This window comes from Mirounga angustirostris, unplaced genomic scaffold, assembly GCF_029215605.1.
Source record: "Mirounga angustirostris isolate CCGP_5_RB_7025 unplaced genomic scaffold, mMirAng1.0.hap1 SCAF_6, whole genome shotgun sequence".
Classification (NCBI taxonomy): Eukaryota; Metazoa; Chordata; class Mammalia; order Carnivora; family Phocidae; genus Mirounga; species Mirounga angustirostris.
The window spans coordinates 15,222,717-15,237,695 of NW_026991714.1; the positions used below are offsets into that span (position 1 = coordinate 15,222,717).

Sequence of the window (14,979 nt, forward strand, 5' to 3'; positions counted from 1 at the left end):
CACCCAGGCACCCCAGAGTGCAATTGAATTTAAAAAGGAAAATCTGAGTCACAATGTTAACATTGTAATAATGTTGTTAGGCCCCGTTCTCTCATCCGTACACCAAGAAGTTAGACTCATCTCTAGAATTCTTTCCATTTGGGGAGTTTTATGATTCTGTAATTAATTTTATGTCTTCATTGGAAAATTTAGTGAAATATTACTACATGCATTTTGGGTAAGATGATTTCATGTGATTCTATTGTCTCAGTTTGGTTCTATTGATTCTTATGTTTAAGAATTTGTTTGAAACTATTATCACTGGCCCCAAGGAGATATATTCATTTTTATATAGTAGAAGACTAAAGCAGTTTAAGAGTAAGAATTACTTTTAGTCTGGTCATTCTCTTTTGCTCACAAGGCCCTCCAGTTTCACAGCTGTCACTCATTCCAAGTGGTATCCCCAGCCCTGCCTCCAACCTGGAGCCCTGTGAGCCCAACTCATTCAAGAATAAACAGAATCTATACTTAAAGCTGACTTTTCTTTTTATTTCTACACCATACTTCTAGAATAATAGCATCTGTTGATATAAAGCTGTGAGTAATATTTTGGTCATCAATTTCAAATCATAAGTAATTATAACCACATCCTGACAGTATTTTGTTCTTGAAAACAAATGTTTGATGTGTAGAATTGTGATATAATTTCAAGGGATAGAAAGCTTATGATTACTGTAGGAGACTGGAAGGAGGGCCATCTTTAGTCATGTAAGTTTGGTCTCGTTTTTCAGTCTTTTTTCATTATCTCTCCCTTGGGGTAGCCTTTTTAGATATTTTTTCTTAATAAGTCCCCAATGAAATATTAATATCATGAAAATATGTATCTGTTTGTGTACTGGATAGGTATGCATTTTACCTAAAAAGAGAGATTTTCCCTACTTTCCAATTCCAAATTTTACTTCCTTTAAGAATGCATGCTTTAATCACATAACTGTTTTCTTGTCTGTAACATGAGGCAGGTGAATAATGTCGCATATTGCTAAATGACCTAAAATTTTTATGTCAGTGACTTTTAAGTGAGGGCCGTGAGTTTGGTCACATATTTTGTGTGTGGTTATGTGTGTATTAATGCTGAATTTGTAATATAGGGATATTAATATCTTCATGGATATGAACAATTAGTATAAAAGTGAAAAACCTCTTCAGTCCCTTAGTATCTCCTGGGCCCTCAAACACAATTTTATTGAAATTTTGACTAAATTTGCTGATGTGATATTCTAGACCTAGTTTTAGATATTGATCAAGCGATTATCCTTTTTTTAGAATCTTTCTGTAGACATTTCTTTTTTTTTCAGCTTTTGCTGGGGAATCTCATTTGATTTCCATGACATGCCTGTGAGGTAGACATGTCCAATAGCATTTTTGCAGGTAACTGAAGCAAGATGATAAAGATGTGTTACCACTGTGAGGCAGAGGGTTGGACCCTCTGTCCCTTGCTATCAATAAGCTATTTCTGTTCCACAAATAAGTAGATAGGACGTCTTTAAAAGGATCAACACAGAAGACTAGCCAATGCAATTTTACATCTGCCAACCGAAATTAGTACTTTTAATTTAGTTTAGAATTTTGCACTCACTGTATCTTGCTGTCTTCTTGGAGTTCCCGTAGTATAAAACCACTCTTGAAAGTGATAAAAAAGATTTGGAAACAAAATGTTTACTACCTTTATAGGATTTAATAAGAAATAAGTATGGGTAGGTCTTTTGTGGCAGGTAGATATTTATATTTAACTTTTACCCAGACCAAACCATAATTACTACTCTCTGGGAAATCAAAATTACGATTTTCCATCTTCTAGTCTACTTTTCTTTGGTTTTTGCTCAAATCTGCCATCGCTATTTGGATTATTTCAGTTTTGCTTAAGATGATATAATTGAGTTGAAGTGGGTGGTGGTTTTATTTAATGTAACCTTTTAATTTCATACCTATTATGATATATCAAATTTTTATGTAAAAAGTAAAGGTAGGTTTTCAAGTGTTTCTTACCATGTTCAGTGCTTGCTATGCCTTGACATAGTGTAAGAAATATTTGCTGCAAGTGTCTCTGTGCTTCCAACTGCGTAATAAGCACATAAATACAATTGCTTTACTTCTAGGGAATGACATAATATAACATTATTTTCATTTACAGATCTTAAGATAATGACTAATCCCTTATAAAAAGGTCATTAGCATGGTGCAGATCATTTATGATATTGTGGAAGATTGAAATATTTACCACCCAAGTTGCTATCAACATTCACTTGTTGTTTTAAGATTTACTTATTCATTTATTTGAGAGAGAAGGAGAGAAATAGAGAGTGCATGAGTGGGGGAAGGGGCAGAGAGAGAGGGAGAAAGAGGAAGCAGACTCCCTGCTGAGCAGGGAACTTGACCGGGGTGGGGGTGGGGTCCTCCATCTCAGGACCCTGAGATCATGACCTGAGCCCAAATCAAGAGTCAGACGCTCAACTGACTGAGCCACACAGGAGCCCCTCAACATTCACTTATTGAGTATAATTGTCTTTATCACTTCTAGTAGAGGGAGTTAGAAAGCTCCTGGATAGGTGTTAGATATTGGAGGGAGAGAGAGGCCTTGAGTACTTGTAGAGAAATAAGAGTCTTAGCAGGGAATTCCGATTATGCAAGGTAAACAGAATAATGGGAACAATAATTTGGGATTTATGAGAGGGAAGCCGGGAGGAAAGAAACCAGGGGCTCTGGATCTGTGGTTCAACCCCTAATATAAACACAGTAGAGGAGTGATTTGTGGGGCTGGTATAAATGTCGAAGTCCGGCTTGATAGCCAGAGCCAGAAATGAGGAAAATAGTCCTCCCCCCAAAATGTGTATGTCTCAATGGAAAGCTATAAAATCAGTTCTGTTCTCGCCATGATAAAGCACGTAATAAGAATTGTTATTATAGTAATTATAATTTTCCTGCATTAGGAAAGACCTAAAATGTCTTTTGATCCAACCTCCTAGTTGGTATGTGAACAGCTTCCTTGGCATTTTTGCCAAGTGTTTCTGCCGGCTTGCTCAGAATTCTGCTTAACTCACTACTTTCCAGAAGGGACCATTCCATTGGAAGTTTCTCACTATCCCTCTCTCCGTCTCTGTCTCTCACCAATTTAATATGAAATAAAACATAGATTTAAAAGAAAAACACACCCAAACAGGATGTATAACTTAAGGAGTGCCTTAGTTTTCTATGGCTACTCCAATTGTCACAACTTGGTGACTTTAAACAGTACATATTTATTCTCTCACTGTTCTGGAGGTCAGAAGTCCAGAAGCATTTTCACAAGGTTAAAGACTAGATAAAGACAGGGCAGTGATCCTTCTGGAGGCTGTAGGGGAGGACCTGTTTCTGTGCCTTTTCCAGCTTCTAGAGTGACATTCCTTGCATTGCTTGAGTTATAGTGCTTCCTCCATCATCAAAGGCAGCAGTTTAGCACCATACCTTGCCTTCTTCTTCCTTTGCCTCCTTTTCATAAGGATACTTTTGACTTCATTGAAGACCCTCCTGGATAATCTAGGAGGTAACATTCAGCTTCCAGGGAGGGACCACTTGGGTATCTTGGGGGCCATTTTGCTGTCTGTCACGATGGCAATATGAGCAAGGATGGAAAATGAAAATTTATTAGATATCCCAGAAACCCCTCCATGTGTCTTGTCCCAGTCTCACCGCCTGCCCCCCCCTTCCCACAAAAGTAATCACTATCCTGTTGTGGTTTTTATCACTTCCTCATGTCTCATTATGACTTTATCACTAAATGTGTATCCTCAGACATGATAGTTTAGTCTTGCCCACTTCCAAAAAAAATTTTTTTAATGGAGTTTTTAACTCTCCTTTAATCTAAAAGTTCATCTTTCATTTTCATTTTCTTCCAGTTTCTCTGTTGAAGAAGCCAGGGCATTTGACCTGCAGAGTTTCCCACAGTCTGGATGTTACAGATTGCATACTCTGGGTGCAGTTCATCATGTTTCTCTGCCCTTTGCATTTTGTGCAAATTAACAACGGGATCCAGAGACTTAATCAGGCTCAGGTTCAATCCCTGTGACACCCGTAGGTGGTGTGCTGTTCATTGGGAGGCACACAGCGTCCGGCTGTCTCTGTGCTCTGTGAGCAGCTATTGATGCTCATTACCTAAATCCATTCATTGCTGGGGGTTGCGAAATGATGATCTTTGATTTTTTTTCATCTCTTTTTTACATTCAATCATTGGCATACTTATTTATATAAGTCTGTATGTGTGTATATATATATATATGTATATATATATGCTTTTTCTCATCTCTTATTGATGACTGATGATTCAGTTTATATAGGAGCTTGATTCTTTCCCTTCATTTGCCAGTTTTCAAAATAAAGAATTGATGCCCTATCTTTTAAAAATGTCATTATATTCAAATTTATTTAAACATATTTGGTGGATTCCTTCCTTCCTTCCTTCCTTCCTTCCTTCCTTCCTTCCTTCCTTCCTTCCTTCCTTCCTCCTTCCTTATTTCTTTTCTTTAGAGAGAGAGCTCAAGTGGGGCGGTGTAGGGGGAGGTGGAGAGGGAGAGAGAGAATCTTAAGCAGGCTCCATGTCCAGTGTAGAGCCCAACACAGATCTTGATCTCAACCTGAGATCATGACCTGAGCTGAAATCAAAAGTCAGACACTTAACCAACTGAGCCACCCAGGCATCCCTTTCAGTGGATTTCAATTAATTGCAATTATAATCCTTTTGTGGAAGCTCAACTTGTACCATTTTGGGTCAGCAGGAGTCTCTTCAGGTTGGCTTCTGGAATCTTTCTGAATGACTTAGTAGTTGTAGATAGTGTTCTTTCTATCTACTATAAGATGTTCCATACTTATCTTAAATATTTCCCAGCTGAAGCCTGGAATCTAATTATAAGCTGGGTACTAGGTTGCTCATTGCTAATTATTGCATTCCTGGCTTGGCCATCCTTCCTAGGCCTTCTCCGTGGACAGAGCTAGGAACACACAGAATCCTGATTGTGTGTGTGTGTGTGTGTGTGTGTGTATCTTGGGGATACCTTGTCACTTAGTTTTGTTTGTGAGTGTTGTCTATGGGTTTTTAGTTTGGCCATCTAGTTCTGTTTTTTTTTTTTTTTTATGTGCAGATTTGGAAAGATTAAAATATCTTGCTGCCGCCACTGCCATCTTCCTAGAAAGTTTATGATTGGCACCATTTTTTGAAATTCAGGGTCAACTATCTATGTCAATCAAGAGCTAGTTTGCATTACAGTCACCTGATGTTCCTCAGTACCCAGCCGATGGCAGCCAGGAGGATTGCTCTGTTAGACTCCTTATATTGCAGATAAAAATTTTGAGATCAAATTATCTTTTAGAAAATAGACCTTTGCTCACTTCTCCATCTTTTCCACCATGTGGTGCTTCATTCCTTTAGTGATTGGAGAGTCCTGTCTGCTCACCCCTTATTACCCTATTCATGTGGGCAATTGACAAATCTTCTTTTGCAATGACTCTGAGTCTCACCAAATTTTGCAGCTGTAGGTGTGAGGATATTTAGCTCCCTTCCCAAAGTAATGATCTGAACTAGACATGTTCCTTTATGGTCCCACTTCACAGAATAAAATATTGGAATTCAGTGAAGGAGTTCTATTTTATTATTAAGTGTTGAAATTTAATATATGGTTGACAATACGTGCATCATGTGAACACTGGTTATCTTTTGAAATCTGGATTCTTTTAGAATAGCAGTCTGGTTTTGTAGTTCACAACCCTGGCTTGGCTGTAGAAGCACCTAGATATTTAAAAAATACGGATGATGCCTTGGATCTAGTTAAAATTTTCTGTTTAATAGGTCTGGACTTGGGCCCAGACATCCTTGTTTTTAACCACTCACCCAGTGTTTTTAATGGATAGGCTCACCGTGTCTACTTAGTTCCTACGCCTATGATTCCCATGATTAATTTTCACTGGCTTTCATTAGCACAATACTGGGACCATTTCCTTTAAAATATACAGTTAAAAAGAAACCAGCTCCAACAACCAAAGCTAAATAATTACATAAATTAATGCCAGTTCTATTGAGCCTAGCATAAATGTATAAATGTAGCCCAAAGAGCAAAACAGAGATAAAAGCCACAGAGCCAGAACTTGAACTAGGATCCCTAATGGAGATTAATATTTTCTTCAGCAGTCTGCCAGCTGAATCATGGTCTAATTAAATAGTTCAGATTTAGTGAGTTTGCATTTAAAGTATTAGCAGATCCGAGAATGGGTAAAGCTAAAATGAGTTAGAATCTTTTCTGTAAATGGGAAGTTAAATTATCATAGTAATTTGATTAAATCATTTTTAAATCTCTCAAGCTAAATCACAGCCTTTAAAGAATAGTTTGAAGTCTTAATTGCTGTTTGTGAGCATATCTCTCTGCTATTTGTTCTCGCCTCATTTCCTGTGACATCCTATAATATATCTCCTGCTGGGCAAGAGTAGTGGGGAAGACAAACAAGGCTTGGGGTGGGGGCTGAGGTGACTCTGCAGTCACTTCAAGCATTTAAAGATCTGCCATGGAAAAGAAGGACATTTATTCTGTATCGTTCCAGTATTTAGAACCAGGACCGAAGGACGGATGTTGTAGACAAATTTGGAAAAATCTGAGGAAGACATTTCTAAGGAGCAGTTCTGTGCCTTATAAAATAGAATGTTCCACATACATCTGGAAATGTCTTCATTAGGGATGTAGAGAAGATTCTTGATGAAGATGGAGGTTGAATAAAATGGACTCAGAAGATCATTTTAACTCATTTTTTTTTAACAAAGGAAATGCCACGTGCAGTGGTATGCGTTCTAGCAGCATATTTTGATACAAAGAAACCCGAGTTAGACCTAACTATGTTCAGATTTTTTTTTTTTTTTTTTGGTCTGGTGGGAAAATAGTTACTTCTTTTAATAGTGTCTGTAAAGATGCAATTCCTCTTCTCCCTATCCATTTATTCCCATTTTCACTTCGAGTGCTTTGAGTCCCAGGACAGATTGGGTAAGTCCACCTTATCTACCTTCCCTCATGTGCAAGGTCAGTTTTTTGTGTCCTTGGACGCTCACCATTAGTGTGCGTCCGGGCCCACCATTTTCCCTTCAGATAGTATTTCAGAGGAAAAATGGAAAAAAAAAAAAAATGCAGTGCGCGCTGTGAGCTCCATGACAGTTTTTCCCTCTCTCACATTGCCAGCCGGTAGACATCTTTGGAAATGATGTGTGCTTGTTGCTGTGAGAAGGCACACAGGAAGTGGATGGGATTGTCTCACTGAAAGGACCCAGAGGGGAGAGAAGCCTGGGTAGAAACAATCTATCGGGACCGGCTAGCTTATGTGTTGGGAAATGTCCTGAGTTCCACACCAGGGACACTATCAACCACTCTATCAACCTTAACAACGTGGAAGAGTTCCTCCTCTTGGCTCATCCAGGCAGGAGTCGACTTGAGTGGTAAAGCCTCCTAAGCCACTGTATTCCAAGTTATTTAAAACTCTTTTTGAGAAACGTGTCATTAACCACCTCATGTAAACAGTGGTCAGTTTACCAATGATACGGTGAAAAAATTTCAGAATGATAGTGTAAGAGAAAAAAAAAACAACAAAATACAAAGAAATTTTTAAACATGTTCCTGGTTATAACTGTCAGCCTTTTAATTATGTTGCCATAATTTTTTTTTATCATATGTTTAGCCCCTTGATTTTAAATTACACTTCCTCTCTCTTTTTGTGCATGTGACCTGATATTTGAATTATATGAAAGATTAGGCTAACTACATATATCTTAGAGCTCTGCATTCTCAGAGAACGAGAATTATTAAACATGAAGAATCCCCCAAAGACTCCATTATGTGTAATTAACAGATAAACTGTCATCAGAATCAATAAAACGTGCTAAATGATTCAAACTTGTATATAATTAAGTGTCTGTTTTAGAGCTAGAGCAGTAACTTTTCTTTTCCCCCACATCTCACATTTCTCAAAAGAATAACTGTGGCAACCCTGTTAACCCTTTCCTTGATTGAATTAGATTTTTAAATGAGTCACTTAAGGGCAAAGTTCACCTTCACCAATGTGAACAATATTTCAGAACTCATTAAAGACTTCACTTGTTTTTCAGTAGAAGCAGACTGTGTAAGGATGCTTTGATGAACTGTTAACAGTACACTGAAAATCTTGAAAGGATAAGCACTTTATTGTGATTTCTGTATAGTCTATACCTGAACATAGTGTTAAATTCAATGTATTTATTTATTATTTTTTAAGATTTTATTTATTTATTTGACACAGAGAGTGAGAGCACAAGTAGGCAGAGTGGCAGGCAGAGGGAGAGGGAGAAGCAGGCTTTCTGCTGAGCGGGGAGCCCGATGTGGGACCCAATCCCAGGAGCCTGGGATCACGACCTGAGCCAAAGGCAGCCGCTTCACTGACTGAGCCAACCAGGCGCCCCAAATTCGGTGTATTTATACTGAGTTCTTAAAACCTTGGTCATCTACTTTTTTTTTCCTTTTGGGAAATACAGGCTTTTTGAGGGCAACATCATAATTTTAGACAATGTTACCTCCATAGCACTTGGAATAATACTTTCAATAGATGACCTTTGATAATTGTTGAATGGGTGAATAAATATATGAATGAGATAATGAATAAAGTAACCAAGATTGTCATCCATTAAAAGAAAGTCTTCCCTGATTGCTCCATCTTAGGAGGAAAAAAAAAAAAACAAAACACACTTTTAAATAATGGATATTTTGGTAGTAATTTCTGTGCTCTAAATCCATATTGGAAATCATCTCCTGGAGGGAAATTTAGAAAAAAAAAAACAGATTTTTTGGAAATGGAAAGTGCTCGGAGCAAATCACAGCTTAGCGCTTAGGGAATTTCAAGTGTACTGTGGAACTTCCCCCCATGGGTTTTGGTTATTACTGACATGATTCTGTGTTGCACTTTGTTGTACAGACTCCATGCACATAGAAGACGTGGAGGCTGTTCAGAAGCTTCAGGACGTGTTACACGAGGCACTGCAGGATTACGAGGCCGGCCAGCACATGGAAGACCCGCGCAGGGCCGGCAAGATGCTGATGACGCTGCCCCTGCTGAGGCAGACCTCCACCAAGGCGGTACAGCACTTCTACAACATCAAGCTAGAAGGCAAAGTGCCCATGCACAAACTTTTTTTGGAAATGCTGGAGGCCAAGGTCTGACTAAAGGCTTCCTGGGCCTTCCTGGCCTGCACGCCGAAAAAGGGAAAATAAACCCCAGAGTGAAGTCGAAGAAACTTAGAGTTTAGTTACCAACATCAAAAATCAACGGACTGCACTGATCATTTAGCAGCAAGACTATGAAGCAGCTTTCAGATTCCTCTGTATCTTCCTGATGAGTGTCTTTCTCCCTTTTCTCATCTTCCTTCTCCCTTCCTTCCCTCCTTATTTTTTTTTTCCTCCCTCCCTTATTCATCCTCTTCCTCATTTCTTGGCTTCCTTCGTTACTGGTTCCCTTTCTCCTTCATTTCCCTCCTTCCCTCTGTCCTTCCTTCCTCCTCCTACTCACCTCCTTCTCTTTTCTTGTCCTTCCCCCCTCTCCTAAATTGAAAATATCTCTAGTTGTAAGGGAATTGTCCCCTTCCTTGCTTTGCCTTTCCCTCCCTTCCTTCCTTCCTTCTTTCCTTCCTTCCTTCCTTCTGCTGCTGAACTTTTAAAAGAGGTCTCTAACTGAAGAGAGATGGAAGCCAGCCCTGCCAAAGGATGGAGATCCATAATATGGATACCAGTGAGCTTGTTGTGAACCATAACGTCCCCAATGACTAAGGAATCAAAGAGAGAGAACCAACGTACCTAAAAGTACAGTGCAACACAGACAGATTGACTGAGTGCAGTATTAGATTTCACGGGAGCAGCCTCTAATTAGACAACTTAAGCCACGTGGCATCGGCTGCTTCTTATCATTGCTTTTCCATCTAGATCAGTTACAGCCATTTGATTCCTTAATTGTTTTTTCAAGTCTTCCAGGTATTTGTTAGTTTAGCTACTATGTAACTTTTTCAGGGAATAGTTTAAGCTTTATTCATTCATGCAATACTAAAGAGAAATAAGAATACTGCAATTTTGTGCTGGCTTTGAACAATTATGAACAATGATGAAGGACAAATGAATCCTGAAGGAAGATTTTTAAAAATGTTTTGTTTCTTCTTACAAATGGAGATTTTTTTGTACCAGCTTTACCACTTTTCAGCCATTTATTAATATGGGAATTTAACTAACTCAAGCAATAGTTGAAGGGAAGGTGCATATTATCACGGATGCAATTTATGTCGTGTGCCAGTCTGGTCCCAAACATCAATTTCTTAACATGAGCTCCAGTTTACCTAAATGTTCACTGACACAAAGGATTAGATTACACCTGCAGTGACTCCGAGTAGTCACGTCTATAAAGCACTGCACATGGAGTACAGATCCGTAGAGTGATCAGGAGTACACCTCTCTACCTGGGAGGTATAGTTGCCATATGATTTCTAGCTGCCATGGTGGTTAGGAATGAGATACTGCCTGTTTGCAAAGTTACAGACCTTGTCTCAGAAGGAGCTGTGAGCCAGTATTCATTTAAGAGGCAATAAGGCAAATGCCAGAATTTGGGGAAAAAAAAAAACAAAACAAAACATGAAAGACAGCAGATGCCTGACCAAATTCTAAAACCTAATCTTTATGAGTTTATTCATTTAGGAATGTTTGTTTAAATTAATCTGCAGTTTTTACCAAGAGCTAAGCCAATATATGTGCTTTTTCAACCAGTATTTTCACAGCAAGAAAGTCAGTCAGGTTCCAGACTGTTAAGAGGTGTAATCTAATGAAGAAATCAATTAGATGCCCCCGAAATCTACAGTCGCTGAATAACCAATAAACAGTAACCTCCATCAGATGCTATACCAATGGACCAGTGTTAGGAGCTGCTCCCTGTACTATGTGAACAGTCTTATTCTATGTACACAGATGTAATTAAAATTGTAATCCTAACAAACAAAAGAAATGTAGTTCAGCTTTTCAATGTTTCATGTTTGCTGTGCTTTTCTGAATTTTACGTTGCATTCAAAGACTGTTGTCTTGTTCTTCTTGTGGTGTTTGGAATTCTTGTGGTGTGTGCTTTTAGACACAGGGTAGAATTAGAGACAATATTGGATGTACAATTCCTCAGGAGACTACAGTAGTATATTCTATTCCTTACCAGTAATAAGGTTCTTCCTAATAATAATTAAGAGATTGAAACTCCAAACAAGTACTCATTATGAACAGATACACATCAAAATCATAATAATATTTTCAAAACAAGGAATAATTTCTCTAATGGTTTATTATAGAATACCAATGTATAGCTTAGAAATAAAACTTTGAATATTTCAAGAATATAGATAAGTCTAATTTTTAAATGCTGTATATATGGCTTTCACTCAATCATCTCTCAGATGTTGTTATTAACTAGCTCTGTGTTGTTGCAAAACTTTTTGGTGCGGACACGTTTCCAAAACTATTGCTACTTTGTGTGCTTTAAACAAAATACCTTGGGTTGATGTTTCATCAGCCTAGTGCTAGGAATACTGTGTATCTATCTATCATTAGCTATATGGGACTATATCGTAGATTGTGGTTTCTCAGTAGAGAAGTGGCTGTAGTGTGATTCTAGATAAATCATCATTAGCAATTCATTCAGATGGTCAATAACTTGAAATTTATAGCTGTGATAGGAGTTCAGAAATTGGCACATCCCTTTAAAAAATAACAACAGAAAATACAACTCCTGGGAACAAAAGGTGCTGATTCTATAAGATTATTTATATATGTGAGTATTTAAAAAGATTATTTTCCAGAACGTTTGTGCAGGGTTTAAGTTGCTACTATTCAACCACACTATATATAAGTAAAATATATATGCTATATCCATTGTTTTCACTGTATCACATTAAAGTACTTGGGCTTCAGAACACAGAGCCAACCAACTGAAAACACCAGATGGAGATGGGGAAAAAAGAATCAAGTACAAATTTTAGTTTTCAGTTTAAGTGACTCTCGGCATTACAGAGAACACGAATCTCACAAATAGGAAACACAACTTAAAACGTAGATCTAAAAGAACTGCACGGGCTTTAGGGTAAAGTGCTCATCTTAAACCTCGCTCGAGGTAAGTTTTTTCAAGTTTCAAGCAAGACCATTTACTTAATGTGAAGTTTTTGAAAGTTATAAAAGTGTATGTTTTTGCCATATGATTTAAATTTCTATTTTGCTTCTTTTAGGTTTGTTCTTATTTAAAGCAATAGGATTGTGTGACTTCCTGTAGTTACACTTGTGTTTCAATCAGATCAGATTGTTGTATTTATTCCACTATTTTGCATTTAAATGATAACATAAAAGATATGAAATATTTAAAACTGCTATTTTTCTTATAGAAGAGAAAATGGGTGTTGGTGATTGTATTTTAATTATTTAAGCGTCTCTGTTTACCTGCCTAGGAAAACATTTTATGGCAGTCTTATGTGCAAAGATCGTAAAAGGACAAAAAATTTAAACTGCTTATCATAATCCAGGAGTTGCATTATAGCCAGTAGTAAAAAGAATAATAATAATAATAAAACCATGTCTATAGCTGTAGATGGGCTTCACATCTGTAAAGCAATCAATTGTATATTTTTGTGATGTGTACCATACTGTGTGCTCCAGCAGATGTCCATTTGTGTAAATGTATTTATTTTATATTGTATATATTGTTAAATGCAAAAAGGAGATATGATTCTGTAACTCCAATCAGTTCAGATGTGTAACTCAAATTATTATGCCTTTCAGGATGATGGTAGAGCAATATTAAACAAGCTTCCACTTTTGATTGCTCTTTTGTATCGTGTTTCTTTTTGTTCCCCCCACTAAAGAACGAAATCAGTAAACACTGCCCTTTGTTGCTTCCATTCAAAGAGTATCTCTGAGTACCTATCCCCTAAAAATAAAGTAGGAGTTTAAATAAGAGCTATATAAAGGCTTGTCAGGATGAATTCTAGGGTGCCAAGAGACATTTTGCATATTTAAGAGTATGCAAAGTGTCTCATGGCACATTAGAATTCATTCTGACAAGCCTTTATATAGCTCTTATTTAATCTTAAAGCATCTCCACATCATCCTGCATTACTCAAAATCATCGCCTCTATGTCAATGTCATAACAGAAAACTTTCCCCCTATTTTAAGATCATATTAAAACCTGCTAGAGATACCTGTTATTTCCCTCCATCCACAGTTAAATCACGGGCTTGCATGGAGCTCGTCAGCGAGCTGCAGGCCTTGTGGAGCCCCAGGGGGGTTGCCGGCCAGATTTCCTGAATGGGAAATCAACAGCGGAGCTTACAGATCCGTGTGCGCGAGGAGGGGGAGCTGTCTTCGAATTCAAGAGGGTGAAACAGCTCTGCTCACAGCAAATGGCCCCCCGCGCTTTTCTCCCTCGGAGAGGCTGCGGCCCTTGTTCCTCGGGGTCAAGCTGCGCGTCCACCGGACCCTCCTGGAGCCATCACCGAGGTGCTGATACGTGCTTTCTTGGCTTCTCTGCCGATCTTGAGAGTGTTTTGTCATAGTGTTTGCCCACCGTATTTCTCACCTTTCCGAGGTGGCTGGATCTCTAGCGCAGGCTGGTGACACAAAGGCCACTAAACGCAATCCGATTTCGGGGCGTCAGATTACCTAAATCACCAAGCTGCGCTAGCTGGCAGCATCACGCAGGGTCTTTTCCTGTGTTCATGTCCTTCGAGTGGCAACAGCTCAGCAGAGGATCCGAGGTGTTTTCCTTTGGGTATTTTCAAAGTACCTGGGCGGAAACTGACACAATGTGAGATACAGACCCAACAGGGGAAAGCGTGTCTGTAACCTTCCAACGAGGTCCTCTCTTAAAAAATATGTAAGTCGCACGCAAACGCCTTTATGAACTTGGATGTCAGACTTCTCTTGCTGGTTTTTCTAATTCTGAATTATGACAGAGTAACTTCGCTGGTATTGATGTATTTATCAGAGATGGCTCAGGTGTAAAAGAAAATAAAATAGGATTTTGACATTTTAACAGGTTTATTTCTTGATAGATAAACAAGGAATAACTCTGACAGATGGGTTATGTGTTTGTGTCAAGGGATCGCTTTTATTTTCACCTGACGTTTATAAAGGACTTTGCTTTAATCTAGTGGTTCCCAAACTAGGCCACAGATTGGAATCCCCTGAAGAGTGTTCGAGATTCCCGATGTTCGTATCCCACCCACGGAAGATTGGGGTTTAGTTGTGGCCTGGCCTTTTGAACAGTTCAAGAAACCATGTCCAGGGGCGCCTGGGTGGCTCAGTCAGGTGGGCATCCGACTCTTGAGCTCAGCTCAGGTCTTGAGCTCAGGATTGTGGGTTAAAGCCCCACGTTGGGCTGCAGCCCCACGTTGGGCTCCACACCGGGCATGGAGCCTGCTTAAAATAATCTCCAGGTGATTGTAATGTGAAGACGACATGAGAAAATGACACTTCAAATTTTTGTATGTTACTCACATAGACCAGGAATATCCAGAAAAAATAAAAACTTCTAGTTCCTTGGCTCTGAATTTTTGTGAGAGTTTTAGACTAATTTTTTTAATATCATGACAAAAAGATTCAGCCTTGTTGTTAATCACAAGGCCAATGAAATGCTCCTGGATTGTTTTGACCGCCCCTTCTCCCAACCCCTCACCACGCACTGGCTGGTCCTCTCTTCCCACCCGTTCTTCCCTGGCCACATGGGGACACATTCTATTTGGTGGCTCCCAAGCCACATCCTCTGGTTATGCCCCCATCTGAAAGTAGAGATAGCTGCTCAAAACCTTGCGCAGAACATCTCACGATCCCTTTAAAAAAAAAAAAAATCCTCATTTGACCCTTCCGTGTGCTTGAAAATGAATTTAGGTATGGCTCAACTGCCTG

At 38.7% G+C, this 14,979-nt stretch overlaps 1 protein-coding gene across 4 annotated transcripts in view; it reads left to right on the plus strand.

Moving 5' to 3' along the window:
• The window catches only part of ESRRG (estrogen related receptor gamma), a 568,605-nt gene extending 555,711 nt beyond the window's left edge, over nt 1-12,894 (plus strand). For all 4 annotated transcript variants that reach the window (XM_054507915.2, XM_054507916.1, XM_064593871.1 and 1 more), the window contains one exon: nt 8,986-12,894. In XM_054507915.2, the coding sequence (XP_054363890.1) occupies nt 8,986-9,230 (245 nt within the window). In that variant the 3' untranslated portion in view covers nt 9,231-12,894. The remainder of the gene's footprint in view (nt 1-8,985) is intronic.
• The last annotated feature ends 2,085 nt before the right edge of the window (nt 12,895-14,979 follow it).